This window comes from Trachemys scripta, chromosome 6 (assembly GCF_013100865.1).
Source record: "Trachemys scripta elegans isolate TJP31775 chromosome 6, CAS_Tse_1.0, whole genome shotgun sequence".
NCBI lineage: Eukaryota > Metazoa > Chordata > Testudines > Emydidae > Trachemys > Trachemys scripta.
The window spans coordinates 47,265,756-47,280,656 of NC_048303.1; the positions used below are offsets into that span (position 1 = coordinate 47,265,756).

General features: G+C 41.6%; 2 protein-coding genes across 3 annotated transcripts in view; one reads left to right on the forward strand and one right to left on the reverse strand.

Moving 5' to 3' along the window:
- FAM151B (family with sequence similarity 151 member B) overlaps positions 1 to 14,677 on the forward strand; it is a 109,664-nt gene extending 94,987 nt beyond the window's left edge. The window contains exon 7 of the mRNA XM_034773346.1: positions 14,248 to 14,677. Within this exon, the coding sequence (XP_034629237.1) occupies positions 14,248 to 14,309 (62 nt within the window). The 3' untranslated portion in view covers positions 14,310 to 14,677. The remainder of the gene's footprint in view (positions 1 to 14,247) is intronic.
- On the reverse strand, positions 1,772 to 11,028 carry ANKRD34B (ankyrin repeat domain 34B). Of its 2 annotated transcripts, XM_034773342.1 has the most exons (3): positions 10,962 to 11,028; positions 4,949 to 5,081; positions 1,772 to 4,334 (listed from the first exon to the last, which is right to left on the reverse strand). In XM_034773342.1, exon 3 carries the CDS (start codon positions 4,289 to 4,291, stop codon positions 2,744 to 2,746), a length of 1,548 nt encoding a protein of 515 aa, XP_034629233.1. In that variant the 5' UTR covers positions 4,292 to 4,334; positions 4,949 to 5,081; positions 10,962 to 11,028; the 3' UTR covers positions 1,772 to 2,743. The 2 variants fall into 2 exon arrangements, with proteins under 2 accessions (XP_034629233.1, XP_034629232.1); XM_034773341.1 differs by lacking the exon at positions 10,962 to 11,028 and having other exon boundaries at positions 4,949 to 5,196.
- Positions 14,678 to 14,901: the final 224 nt, after the last annotated feature.

A 14,901-nucleotide genomic window follows, 5' to 3' on the forward strand; every position in this document is an offset into this window, starting at 1 on the left:
TTCCATTACTTGCATCTGAAGAAGTGAGGTTCTTACCCACGAAAGCTTATGCTCCCAGTACTTCTGTTAGTCTCAAAGGTGCCACAGGATCCTCTGTTGCTTTTTACAGATTCAGACTAACACGGCTACCCCTCTGATACTTAAATAAGGAAGTGTTATTTACTCCTTCACATAACAAGAACTAATTTCACCAAATGAAATTAATAGGCAGCAGGTTTAAAACAAACAAGGAAGTATTTTTTCACACAATGCACCGTCAACCTGTGGAACTCTTTGCCAGAGGATGTTGTGAAAGCCAAGACTATAACAGGGTTCAAAAAAGAACTAGATAAATTCATGGAGGATATGTCCATCAATGGCTATTAGCTAGGATAAGCAGGGATGGTGTCCCTAGTCTCTGTTTGCCAGAAGCTGGGAATGGGCAACAGGACATGGATCTTTTATGATTACCTGTTCTGTTCATTCCCTCTGGAACATCTGGCATTGGCCACTGTCAGAAGATGGGATACTGGGCTAGATGGACCTTTGGTCTGACCCAGTATGGTCATCTTATGTTCTTAATGGGCTTACATTGTAGCAAGGGCGGTTTATGTTGGACATTAGGAAAAACGTCCTGACTGTCAGGGCAGCTAAGCACTAGAATAAGTTGTCCAGGGAGGTTGTGAAATCTCCATCATTGGAGATTTTTTATAGCAGGTTAGAGAAACACCTGTCAGGAATGGTCTAGATAATACTTAGTCCTGCCTTGAGTGGCAGGAAACTGGACTAGAAGACCTCCCAAGCTTCCTTCCAGTCCTATGATTCCTGAGTCTGAAAAGTCCTCTGCTGTCAGCCAGTGCTATGAAACCCATGGACAACTTTATTTCTGGAATTTCCTAACTTTTGAGTGCTTGACTTGGCAATCTTAACATCCTTTTATAGTTGTTTTTTGTGAAGATAGTTTTCCTACCAAACTGCAAGTGACAAAAGCTTTTCATTGGAAGAATGGTCTGGATCAAAAAGCTGGCTTTGAAAAAAAGGCTGTTCACAAAAAACAAGTAAGCACAAACATTTTCCAGAACAGACATCTATGGCCCCTGCATGGTGCAGAGTTAAGGAAAAATGTGGTAATCATGTGTGAATGGAGTTAGATATGGTAGAAAAGAGGGAGCAGATCTTTACAGTGTATACTCCCCTCAACTACCAGCAGTCCCTATACATTTGAGGTTCCATGGAATTTGAAGTGGAATAGTCAGAGAGAAATCACTTTAGGTGAAACGGTCACCTTTAAAACCACATTTTCCTGTGGAAAATCCTTTTGAAGTTAATGCACTAAATTTAAATCAGTGGCTTCAGTTCTCATCCTAGCTGCTCCTAGGAAGGCTGGGACATGTCATGGGTTCCTAGTCCCTGGCTAAGATCACCTGGCCACACAGCCAATCATGCTACCATGGATTAGGGGGCCCAGCTCAGGCTGTACAAGAGCTAATGCCATACTCTAAAATCTGGGGGGGGGGGGGGGGGTGTTGAGGCTAGCATTTGCTACAGATTGTTAGGTTCTGCATGAATACAAAACATGCACTTATCCTTTCCATGGGGCTAGTATTGCCTTCTCCAACTGAGGAAGTGTTTTTGCATCAAAGGGGATGATAGGGATTGTAAGTTTCAAATAGATAATAAACATACTTATACTGATGGCACAATAATTAACTTTGTTAGAAAACATTTGGATTAGGACTAAAACTGCAACACCACAAATATCTACTGAATATTTCTAGAAGCAAGTGTCTAGTTTCAGTGTAATTCACAACCACCATGTTAATAAGAATAAAAGATTCATTTGTATAAAGTATGTGACAATAAAACAAATTTAAAATGTATAGACTTTTAGAACTGAGGTGATAGAAGTGCCAAATAAGAGTCAAAACCTAGAGTATCCGTAAGATTTGTATTAAAGGACATAAGCAGAGACTGAACTTTAAGAGGGAAAGAAACATACATGTTGGAAATCTTAAAGTAAGACATTTTAGTCCAGCTCATGATGAAACATTTATCCATTTTTGTTTAATAAGTTACTCCATTATTGAATATGCAGTATTTAAAAAAAAATCAATAATTCAGAAATATTATGTTATTGATTGTTTTTAAATTGAAGCGGTTTAATAAAAACATGAATTGTGCATTATTTTGTATCAGTTTTGTAGTCTGTTTTATTTCAGAATTGTAGCTATTTTGTATAATTTTCCCACATTAAGCCCATTCTCTATTCCTTAGGGGCTTGTAACGCCTACTAATCAGCTTCGGATAATAGTTCCATCAATGTAGGTAGAGAATAGCTATCATATAGCCTAATTCTCTATTGCCCTGCATTTTATGTAGTCACTTATATCTGTGCAAAGTGAGTACAGACTGGGTGTAAAATGCTGCCAAATCAGAATAAGTGTTTTGTGTCAATGACTCAAAGTATGGGGCCACAGAGAATCAGGCCCATAGTGTTTTAGTTTTCTATTATGAAAAATATGGTGAAAATATATTATTTGTCACTTTGCAGATTATAGCAGCAGAGTAAATTTAGCTGAACACACTTATCTGCTAAATCTAAGATGAAACTCATCTCAGAGTCCATCCAAGAATCCCATATTAAGGGCCTTTGTGGTGCAGAGGACCTTGTGTGGGCTCTCTGCTTTGGGGAATATTTATTCCAAATGAATAAAGCTGCAAGTATGTACATGTTGTATAAATCTATTAACACTTTAGTACAGTGTTAAAAATTCACAAGTTGCTTAATCTGTTCAGTTTGTAATGACTGCCTCCTTACCAACATTTTGTTACTTTTGAACTCCTTGGGAAAAGCAGGTGCTGTTGGAATTAGGGTTTTTTGTCCAAAAGAAACAATTCCAGAAATCTTGTTACTAAAACTAATATCTGGAATTGGAGGATGAGGATTCACATTTAAAGGTGGAAGGAAACCTGGCCTAGTTTGGGCAATGTGATCTAAAGAGAGGGCTCCTGACCCTCGTCTCTCTAAAACAGCATGGTTTCTCCTGTTCAGTGGACCAGGAGGCATGTTCTCTAGCAATTCTCTGGAACTTGATAACAAAGAGGGAGAAGGAGAGAGAACCTTTTTCTTTCCTAGAAGTGATTTGCTATCTTCTGTGGTAGCAGGACTCAGACTAGTAGTTAGCTGAGAATCAGAGCTGTAGTGATTTGCCCCTAAACTTCTTTTTTGAATAATACTTCTCAGGGTTGAAACAAATCTCATTTGCACTGAATCTGAATCCTGATCCACTGGAATTTCACTCTGACTATGGTTTCCCTCAGCATAAAGTGACTGAGAATTTATCTCCTCATATGACAACTTTCTTGAGCCAGTTTCATCAAAGATTTTCAACAAATGAGCAGTGTCTTTTACATCAATGCTTTGGTGTCTAGTAATATATCTCTTGGATAAGGCTAGACCATTGACTTTCAGAGACAGTTCTTCCTCTGGAGTTATATCCTGAAGTTCTTCTTGTAAAGAGGAAATTTTATTCTGATGGAACAGAGAGCTTTTTATCCAAGACTCAGAATGCAGACGCTGTACTTGTGCCAGCTTGGGTCCTACATGTGTTAAATTTGGTTTTCTAGTAGGAGAGACTGGCTCAGATATATTTTCCATGCTTCCAGGCTGATCTGGATCTTTAAAGCTAAAAAGAGGTTTTTCTGTTTCACGTGAATTTGAAAGTGGAGATGTTTTAAGTTCTATTTCTGATGGGGAAGTGCAGGCAGTTGGAGAATGGCATTCCTCAATGTCATTAGGAGGCACATTTAAGTACTGTTTAGTTGTCTGTTTTCCAGATGGAGACTTGTCTGTTGTAATGATGATTACTTCTTTTCCTCTTGCTTTACAAGCATTTAGGAGAACTTTCAGGGTCTCTCGGTCTTCAGAGTTTACTGCATAAACAAGTGCAGAGTAACCAGAATGGTCTTGCAGACTTAGGTCAGCTCCATTTTTCAGCAACAAAGAAACCACTTCAGGGCCAGCCTTTTCCAAGCAAGCGTGCATCAAGGCTGTCTTTCCAGATTTGTCCTGTATATTTGGATCTGCCTTATTTTCCAGCAGATATTTAACCATTTTTGCTTTGCTAACACTCTGCTGGTCCACATGCTGTGTCTTACAAGCAATCATTAAAGGTGTTACACCTCGGTCGTTACTCTCATTAATGTATGCTCCACCTTCTAACAACAGTCTTGTGAGGCGAAGTCTGCTTTGATAAACAGCTTTTATAAGGGAGTTCCTATCAGCTGATACCTCTACAGCTTCATCCATCATACCAGTCGTGCCCTTGTTCTTCCCTAGCTGTCGAAAATAACACCTAATTTTCATGGGGAATGAATAGGAAAAAGATTAACCAGCCTATAATTTCCTTATTTGATAGTAATTTGTGAAAATATAATCTTTCCATTTTCATGAACAAGCACAACGTTTTTAAATATTAAATTACGTTGCCATATTAAATCATTGATTTACATCTTTAAGGAATAACTGTTCCCTGTTTAATGTTCATGCTTATTCAGTAGTAGCCTATATGACACCCCATACGGTATACACAAAGTGATTCTAAACTCACTTACACTAGCTTTACACCGATTTCACTCATTTGATATAATCCCACTCAGATTGGAGTTATTCCTGGTGTACACAAATGGACACAAGATCAGAAGTAATCCTACAGTATTTTCTCACATCAGCATTAGATACTATATCACATTTCAAACACTCTTTTTAGGAAAACCACAATGCAAAACAAAAACAATTAATTTGTAGATTGTTTTTTAAGACAGTATATAACAAATCTGGGCAATAATGGAACAACAAAATCAAATACTAATAAAATATTTCTACATTAAGAAATATACATTAAAGACTATTATGAAAATTAGTAAACACGACTAATACAAAAAAATAATAATTCTGAGTATATATTACCATCCTTGTGCTGCTTTGAAAATACCCTCCTGAGGCTGAAATAGCAATAATTGGGTGACATACAGTACGTTTCATCCATCTTGGGGCTCACTGGACTGAGAAGGATCAAGTGTCTCAGCATACAATACTAACTCTAAAAGAAAACAAACATCTGATAACAAAAGTTAAATGTTGTGATATTTTAAACTCATGGAGTAGGAGTTCACTGTAATGAAAAATGTTTTGTTTTATTTTGTATTTACAGTAGACATTAAAGATATAACTAAAAGTAACTTAATTTTATGTTAACCAAGGAAAGAAATTACTTCACCTACCCCTACCCCTGAAATATTAACAATTTAAAGTATCAATATAGATTCAACACAAAATCAGACAATTTAAAAAACTATTGATAAAAGTTAATTTAAGAAGAATAAAAATGTCTTAAATGTATCCTTTTCCATTTTTAAAGTAATGGATTTGTTTTGTTGCAGCTGACATGAACACTTGGTTACATTTTCCCCTCTATAATAGCATCATATTGTGGTATTAACAGATGTATTTAATTTGGGAGTAATTTTAAATTACAGTAGGACCATAAACTAGCTCCTAATTCTAGTATCAAGGCCCAGCTGCATGTGCTTCTTTTTAAAGTCAACTGGTCTCTAGGCCCTCAGCACAAGCAATTCTACTTCTGGTCTGTCTGTCGCGGGTGCTCACTTGTTCTACCTTTCCTACTCTAACTACATGGAGCTGTTGTGAAGGGCTTTTCAAGGTATTAGAGGGCAGGAGGGAACCTTCTGCAAAGGAACCTTCTAGCAGGTTTAGATAATTTTTACTCCTCTCCTCTTGTAAAAGCAGAGGGAAAAATACTGATGTATTAGTTACCATAAAACAAGCTATTACAAAGAAGCTGATTCCCTACATTTCTTTTGTTTCAATATTATTTGAACAATATTTATATTAAACAATTCCTTAATTTTTTTTCTTTAATTAAAAAACAAACATTCTTTATTCCTCCTGAATACCAAGACAAGTAACTTTTCAGACTACAACTATACTCTTAGTAATTTTACAATGTTGTCCTAATGGAACTGAATTCCGTTTCTATCTGTAGCACAGTGTTTCTTCAAACATATGACTATTAACTGTATAGGCATACCATTGCAATTTGTACCATTTCATAGATAAAATGTTATTTTTCATAGAGAAATTCAGGAGACAACATTAAAGTTCAAAAACTCGTATTTTAATATATAGAATGACCCATAGAATGAAAATGCTTGTAATGTTTCAGAACACAACTGAAGAAAAACAATTTTCACTCATTTTTTAGTCCGTTGGAGCTTTACTCTGAATCCTGAGAATCAAAGGATGACTTTTTAATAACACTTTCAAAATGCAAGTTTCAATATAATCAATTTAAATAAACATAATGGAACTTCTATTGCAGGAATGTTCTTGTTCAGTTGAATTAATTCTACTTGAACATGCTGTATAGATGTAAATTATCTGGTTTTAGGAAGTTGCAAAATCCAGTATCATCATATGCAATGAGAGCTTTCAGTTAGATGGTTTAAAACATTTGTATTAATCCAGGCTCATGCTGTGTTGCCTCCTTAACATTACATCCTATCATTGACTTTATTACAAAACAATGAATGTAGTCATATATGGTAGTGTTTTTTTTTTAAAAAGGAGCAGTCCTCCAATAGTCTTCAGGGGGGGCGGGGAGGGGGAAGACAAGAAACCTAGTGTTCACCTTGGAATGACATTCACTTCTGCACAGAGGGCCAGGACAAGGTTTGTTCACCACTTTTATCCCACAGAAGCCCTATTTTGTGGACTTAAGTGATACATAGGCCTTGTGCTGGTCCCCCACACATGGGTAAATTTCCTCTCCTCTGTGTGATCACTGGCAAAAACTGAGGGGGGGGGGGGAGAGGAGGGAGGGGACATTCCAGAATACTGTAGTTGTCTCTTGCTTCAGTTGTTAAAAGTATGTTATCATATGATGCAATATTTTCTACCTTAATTTTCATTGTTATGAAAGGTGTATTTTTGCTAGATAATGCATCCATACCCACCTGGTCTATTCTTAAATTAAATAGTATCCAGTAAAAACTGATGCTTAGGTTTCCAAAAACAGATTTAATAGTAATATATTTTAGGTAACAAATGTTCGAATTTTAACTTTTTTGGCTTAAAAAGTTATTTTCTGTATCTTTGGCACCAATAATATGTGAGAATCTAAATAAATATAGATGCTTTAACATTTATCTCATATCTACAATATAAATCATAGAGCCTGAACTGCTTGCCTTACTCATGTGTGTAAAAATATGTAGCACTTATCTGTAGATATCAAAGCACTCTACTAAAGCATCAAACTGAGACACAGAGAGTCAAAGCACCCTGGTGAAAGTCACATAACAGGTCAGTTGCCTGAGCCAGGAACAGCACCCAGGGCTCCCAACTCCCAATCTAGTCACCTATCCACTGGGACACGTTGCCTCATTACAGGTCATTTTGACTACTCATATGAGTAAAACAAGCAGGATTTGATTTCTAGAAAACAATATTTTTCCACTTGGGGGGTGGAGGGGGAAAGGAAATAAGAGGCCTGATCCTGAGAAGTGATGAGCACCTGGAACTTCAAAAGTCAAGCACAATATAATGAAAAGAAAATGCTTCAGTGCTATACTATGAACTATATAATATGGAATTGATCTTGATTCACTCATGATATCATTGGGGCAGCTGTGCTTTGGAGAGGCCTTCCTCCTAGGGGAACATAAACATCTTCCACCAGGTGCTACCCAACCAAAATGTTCCACCAGGAGAGGAAACTTTGAAGTGCAGCTGGCAGAGGATCCACACTGACAGAGGTTCTATGGGAATATGCATCCCCTGGCTGCACTGGGCACACCCTTCCCCAGCCATTGTCACCCACTTTTGAGCCGGTACCGGTTAACTCTTGGTTCCTTCTTAGGTACATTTTACACCATCAGGAGCCCTGTGCTCAAGGACTGATGTATAAATATGTTTGTTCAGACCAAAATACCACAATTCCAACAGAAACCCAATTCATGATACTGTAATTCATCATAGATTGATATGTTAAACTAGAATTACATATCCCATAACAATAAAATATTCCTAAATCCAGGGCCGGCTCCAGGCACCAGCCCAGCAAGCAGCTGCTTAGGGTGGCCAATGGAGAGGGGCGGCACGTCCAGCTCTTCAGCGGCGGGTCCCTCACTCCATCTTGGAGCAAAGGACCAGCTGCCGAATTGCCGCCGAAGACTGAAGCGGCGGCAGTAGAGCTGATTGCAGCTTTTTTTTTTTTTTTTTTTTTTTTTGGGCTGCTTGGAGCTGCAAAAACCCTGGAGCCAGCCCTGCCTAAATCTCATTCATTGCAGCTTTGTGTACTATAGATCCTATCAAAATTTGCCAGTGTATCACCAGCAACAACAGTCCTGTGGGGCTGACAGCCAACAGGCAACGTAAGTAACAGTGTCTATGCAGATACTGTGTCACCCTAATTATATCGACTTAAGCATTACGCCTCTCACGGCTATGTACACACTACCAGTTGTGTCGGTATAAGTTATGTTGCTCAGGGGTGTGAATAAGCCACCTCCTGAGTGACGTAAGTTACACCAACCTAAGCTTCTCCCACCAACATAGCGACAGCCCCCACAAACTGCAGGAGTAATTAAGTTAATGGGAGACTTCTCTCCCATCAGCTTAGGCCTGGTCTACACTGGGGGGTGGGAGAAAATCGATCTAAGTTACACAACTTCAGGTACATGAATAATGTAGCTCAAGTTGACATACTTAGATCTACTCACGGTGGTGTCTTCACTGCAGTGAGTCAACTGCTGCCACTCCCCTGTCAACTCTGCCTGCACCTCTCGCGGCGGTGGAGTACAGGAGTTGATGGGAGAGTGCTCGGGGGTCAATTTATCATGTCTAGTCTAGACGTGATAAATCGACCCCCGCTGGATCAATCGCTGCCCACCGATCCCGTGGGTAGTATAGACATATCCTTAGAGTGTCTGTAGTGTAGCCATAGCTAAAGTTGATGTAGTAGGCAACTTACATTAGCAGGAGCATCACTGTAATGTAGACATTTACAGAGTTAGGGTGATGAGAGCTGCCTTGTTCAACCTAACTCTGTAGTGTAGACCAGGCCTAAAGATTTCTTGTCTTTAAGAAAGCTTGGAGTGCTCCAGCCACCTTATTAAGCACAGTCTCCTCCATCACAGTCTCTGTTTCCTGTATATAATCTGAGTTACAACTTGAGTTTTCTGGAATTGGTTTGATATAACTGTAATTAATTCTCTGTTTCTCCGATAACTGGTGGTGGGGTATGGTGTGGGCGAGAAAGAAAATCTGTACTGGTCAGAGAAGGTGGTCTGGGGTTCTGCAGTACGTTATTCTTGCTCTGGCTTGTGCTTGTAGCATGGCATCCTAGTGTGACCTAGCCAATTTATTCCTGTTTTGCCAGATCTCCCTACCCCAAAACAATTCAACTTCTCTTTAAAAGTCCACAGAGAATATGCCTGAAAAGTACAAAGCAAGTCTAGAACAACACACACATTTTAAACCCTTCCATTAAAAATTTCTTGCCTCCCCACTGAAAGGCCAGTGACCAGGAATTGCTCTTAATCTTTCAAGTGCCTAACAGAATCTTGTTCCAACAAAAACATCACAAAGCATGCTGGATTCTTTAATCCCAATAACCTTTAGACACAGGCAGCTGCAAGAAGAGCTAACAAGGCAAGGCAAAAATCAGTACAATCTAACTGGAACTGTTCTTCAGGCTTGTGACCACACTTACTGTAAGCGTACCATACCTAACAACATTTTGAAACAGGAAATAAAAAGGACTGTAACCCCAAAATGAGCTACATTAAGAGCTAAGCACATCTCTTATTTCGGAGTGTAAACATAGAGTTTTTTTCTTTACAGTGTTGCAATTCTTGATTTTTCCCTATTACCTCATGATGGAAGAGATAACGTTAATGCACCTGCAGGTTCTCTAGCGAGGGAGCTATTTAGATTAACGTAGTATGCTTTTTTCGATAAGAGCCTGCAGGCTACAATGGAAACTATTTGGGCTCTTGAATAGCATTTCCATTCTTCATCAGTTGAGTCAACAGAACGCTGCAGAAACAACCAGCACGGACGTCGTGGTTGAACTGCAAACTGACCTATTTTAAATAAATTCCACAAATATCCTTTCAACTGCAGAGCATAGACCTCTATCTTGCTACTGAAAGAAAAATGTAAAGGTGAGTTTCTCCAGCAAACCCAGCTGAAACGTGTGAGAAAACATCTCATTTATTTCACCCCCGCATTAGCTTCATATCGCCACTGGAACCCAGAATGTGATTAACGTAGGAACAAACCCGATTTTTTTTTTAAAGCGTAACAAACTGTCCTGTCGCCTGCAACGCTCTTGGTAAAGCCAGCGAAGCAGTGGTGGGGAGACAGATGCTCCCCGAGAGGGAACACTGTTCTAATACGGGCAGCAAATGAAGTGGCTTTGAGCTGAAGGGTAGGATTCATCAAGATTTACAAATATTGAGGAAATTCCTTAGGGCTACGCATTTTGGGTGCAGAACAAAATAATGAACTTGGAGAAGTCAAGGGCCAGCTAGGTAATCAGGAGCTTTCTTCAACAGCTGTCTTACGGTGGGGGACGGGGGAAGCCTTTCGGAGTCTGAGCTGTTTAAAATCTCATGCTTTTTCCTAGCCACTTTCCCCATGGCTGCTGGGCAGTGAGCGGCAGTGCACTAACTTTATGCCATTTAGTTCCTGCGCCACCAGCAGAGAGTAGACACCGAAGAGAAAGGGAGAGCGTTGCAAAAGGGGAATGGCCCCAGCAGGACAAATGCACAGACAGAGGCAACCCCTAGCCCGCGCAATCCCGATATCCAGGAGAGCAACAACGCCCGGGGCGGGCGGGGCGGTGAGAGGAGAGATTGGTCCTAGCGAGGAAGCGGCGCATCCAGACGGCTCTTACCTGCGGGGCAGGCGCGTCTCCAGCCCCCGGGAGCCCGGCCGAGGATGAGCCGAGCTCCGTGCACAGGAATTCAGCGCGGCGCTGCGGCGGCGGAGAGCCCCGGCACTGGAGACGCCTCTCGCGGCTGCTGCTGCTGCTTTGCCACTTGCCTGCCCCTGCCCCTGGCTGCCTCCGCAACTGCCACCCCCGCGCTGTGCGCAGCGCGCCCAGCCCTCCGCGAGGGGACCAGCGGCAACGTTTCCCAGCCCGAGCGCCTCTGCCCGCCCCGTGGCCGGGGCACAGCCAGGCACTGTGCGTGCGCTGGGGGGCGGAGCGGGGCGCTGCGAGCAGGTGTCAGAGGCGGCGGGGGCAGCGCTAACCCCTCGAGGGCCCGAGGGCCAGACCAGGACGGCCGGAGGGGGGCGGCGCGCAGAAAGAACAGGCTGCCATCGCCACCCCCTCACCTACTACCCACCTCCCGCAGCGTCCTAACGGCCCCTGAACTGACACGTGTCGGCCGCCCCTGTGACAGCCCCTGAACGGCTGCGCTACTCGCTCTCCAGCCCCGGAACCCACCCCCATGGGCACTTGTCACCCACCCGGCTCTCCTCCCCCGTACGTTAAAGGGCCAGTTCTCACCGCTCTGCCTACCCCCTTCTAAACAGCCACTTGCTGTCGGAAACCTGCACGTTATCAAAGGCCACCTGTCATTGGCCGCCCCCACAAACGGCCATCTCTCACCGGTCTGCCCCTCAGCCACCTGTTCGGCCATCTCCCCTCGCCACGTAATGGCTACCCCAGCCCGTGTCCTGCTGCTGGGCAGTTACTGGTTCCCCTCCGCGCTCTGAACGGCCCCTGCGGCCTCCTGCCACAAACCCTCGCGCCTCAGCGGCGGCCCAGTGCCAAGACGTAACCTGTGAACTTTATTTAAGCAAAGCTAATGGAAGCAGCCCCCGCTGGCGGGCTGCTCTTCCCCCGATGTCTCTCTATTGGGGGAGCCAATCGGGGATCCAGGCCCCTTGCGCCACGTGCTGGACTCTTTAGGCAGCCACTGCCCCAAGGAGTTTACAGCCGCAGCAGGTGGCAAAAGCCACCAGGTGAATACAACGCACACACGTGGGAGGCGGGAGACCAGGGGAACAGCGAAACTACCAGTGCAGGAAAACAAAGCAGCAGCCACAGCGCAGCAACTGCATCGCCGTTGTCAAGTGTCTTCCGAGGCATCGGCAGGGGTGAGTTTTAAGGGGGGCGGTGTCACAGAATCGTGTTCTGTTACCTTTTAAATTGCATGTGATGAGGTCAGGTCAATATTATGACTAAGGCTTAGAACTGCGTGAATTGTTGTGAATAACGCCCCGTGCTAACAAACATCTCAAGGTTGCGCGGGAAGAGCTTAATTTCTTCGTGCTCTTGAAGTCTGAAAAGCCAAGTTTTAAGACTGTCCAAGGACACGCTTGCTGTTGTGCGCTGGCTCTTTAATGATCTCTGCTTGCTTTTTCTCTCTATCCTCCCACCTATCCTCCCATTGTTAATACCAGATCTTTATTGAACACGCTGGGGAAAGCATAGGCACACAACGCTCACTCTTTAGAAAGGTTACTGCTCTTCTCAGACCTGTTATTGTGTGCATTATATAAGACATGGGGGCGGTGTACACTTCTGGATGGTTCATCAATGCTTCTGCTGGGAGCATTTTCCCCACTGTAGCTACTGCAGCTCGTACACACACCCACTTGTTCTGGCTCCTGTCCTTGTATGCCTTGCTCATTAAATTAGTATGCTTAGGATAGCAGAGGGAAGAGTATTTTAAAAAGAAAGAATAAACTACCTCAACAGTTCAGAAAAGTGAACTTTTAGGAATATTGTTAGAAGTTTATGTTGAATATTTTTGTTCCCTTTTAGCTACATTTTCATAAATATAAACATAATAATAGTATGTTGCTTGTTATATTAAAACCAAGAAAGGGTAACATATTAAATAAGGGAATATAGCAGCACTGAGGAAGTATTAGTTAAGTTACTGTAAGTATTTTGTGAGAGACCCAGACCAGTGGGGTATAGGAGTCTGGTAGAAGGCAAATATACTGGCCACTGGATAAATAATTTTCTGTTCCTTGAGTGACCAGAGCAGGGGCTGCCCTAAAGCAATCAGGAACATGCTAGAACCAATTAAGAAAGGCATGCTAATTAAGACACCTGGAGCCAATTAAGAACTTACTAGATGCAATTATGGCAGGCAGGCTAATCAGGACACCTGGTTTAAAAAGGACCTCTCATGAGTTAGTAGAGAGGATACAAAAGGATTGAGAAGGTGTGCGGCTGGAGGACTGAGGTGTACAAGTGTGATCAGGCTTCAGGAGGAAGATCCTGTGGTGAGTCTAAAGAATGTGTTGGGGAGAGGCCATGGGGAAGTAGCCCAAGGAGTTGTAGCTGTCCTGCAGATGATACAGGAGACATTGTAGACAACTGCTATCTATAGGGCCCTGGGCTGGAACCTGGTGTAGAGGGTGGGTCTGGGTTTTCCCCCCCATTCCTCCAACTCTTGATGGAACACAAGAGGAATTGACCAGAAGAGAAGGCCTAATCTGGAAAGGGATCTGGCCTGTTCCCAATTCACTAGGTGGTCCACTAGAGACTGTGGAGATTGTTCTCCGTTTTTCCCCATGCTGGCTAGTGAGGTTAGCTGAATGAATGGCAGATTTGAGCCTCTAGCAGAAATGGCCAAACTGAGGGCTGCTATGAATCTCTGAGGTGGGCAAATCTGCCAAAAAATGCAGGACCCACCAAGGCAGAGGAGGAACTTTGTCACAATACATATTATTATGAAGATGATGTCAATGTTTATTATCAGTCTATTCCACATATTTGTTTGTCTTTTGGATGATCTATAGAACTCCTACCTTTTTAGCTCCTTTTAATATTACTCACACAGTGCTAAGAACTTCTTCAAAGGAAAAGTGGAGCCATTCTTCTCTTGTGTAGTTAAAGAATTTTATAAATAACTATTAAACTTTAGAAACAGGTATATAAACACATAAATATAAATTTATTTCTTTAAAGTAAACCATTCTTAATACTGTTCCTTATTTTGGCTTCGTTCTGGTGAATAAAAAGATGATCTGAAGTTAATTGCAAGATAGTTAATTGCTTATTTGCTTAGAATAATACTTTAATATTTTATGTATAAATTTACATGTTACTGTATTAGAACATTTGACAGTAATGAATCAACAAACAGTTAACAATAAAATATTTTCAAGAAGCAGTTTTTACACAGAATTAACTTGCTTGTTTAAAAAAATTAAAGGGAAAGGATGTCTAAAGAACTATAGACACCATCTGAGACTGCTGAAGAGAGAAGAGCAGTAGCAAAGTACAGAGGAAAGCCATATCTTGAACAACAAGAATCAAAGGTAATAATGCTCTTTTTGGGTCCTGATGATAAGCCACCACTCTCTCTGGAGTACAGAGTCATTAGAACTTCTATATGGAATTATATTGGTACTCTCTGTCTATTTATAGACACCAAGTTTTCTATTCACTGTGTAATTTATGTAAGTTGTACTCTACTGTCTTTGGACCGTTTTTGTAATGTTGATTGCATCAAATGAAACTTTTGGGCCTGATTCTCCTGTCACTTACACTGGTGTTACTTTGTTTACTTCAGCAGAGTAACACTGGGCATGAACATCACCCCCTGTGTCTTTTTTAAATAAATGTGACACTTTTAGTTTATGCTTTTGGCTTTCAGGGCAAATATTTTTCTCTCTGGTGTTTGGTGTGTGGTGTGTGTTTGTTTGTGTTTTTTTTTTTTTTTTTTTTTTTAGCTTAAATAAAAAACCCAATTCTACAACACTTAAAGAACTAGTCTACTCTGAGTACATTTCCTAGACCTGAAGAAAAGTTCTGTATAACCTCGAAAGCTTGTTTCTCTCTCTCACCAATGAAAGTTAGTCTGATA

Coding starts and splice junctions, on each gene's coding strand:
- ANKRD34B (XM_034773342.1), bottom strand. CDS start 4,291: ATGATGGATGAAGCTGTAGAGGTATCAGCTGATAGGAACTCCCTTATA.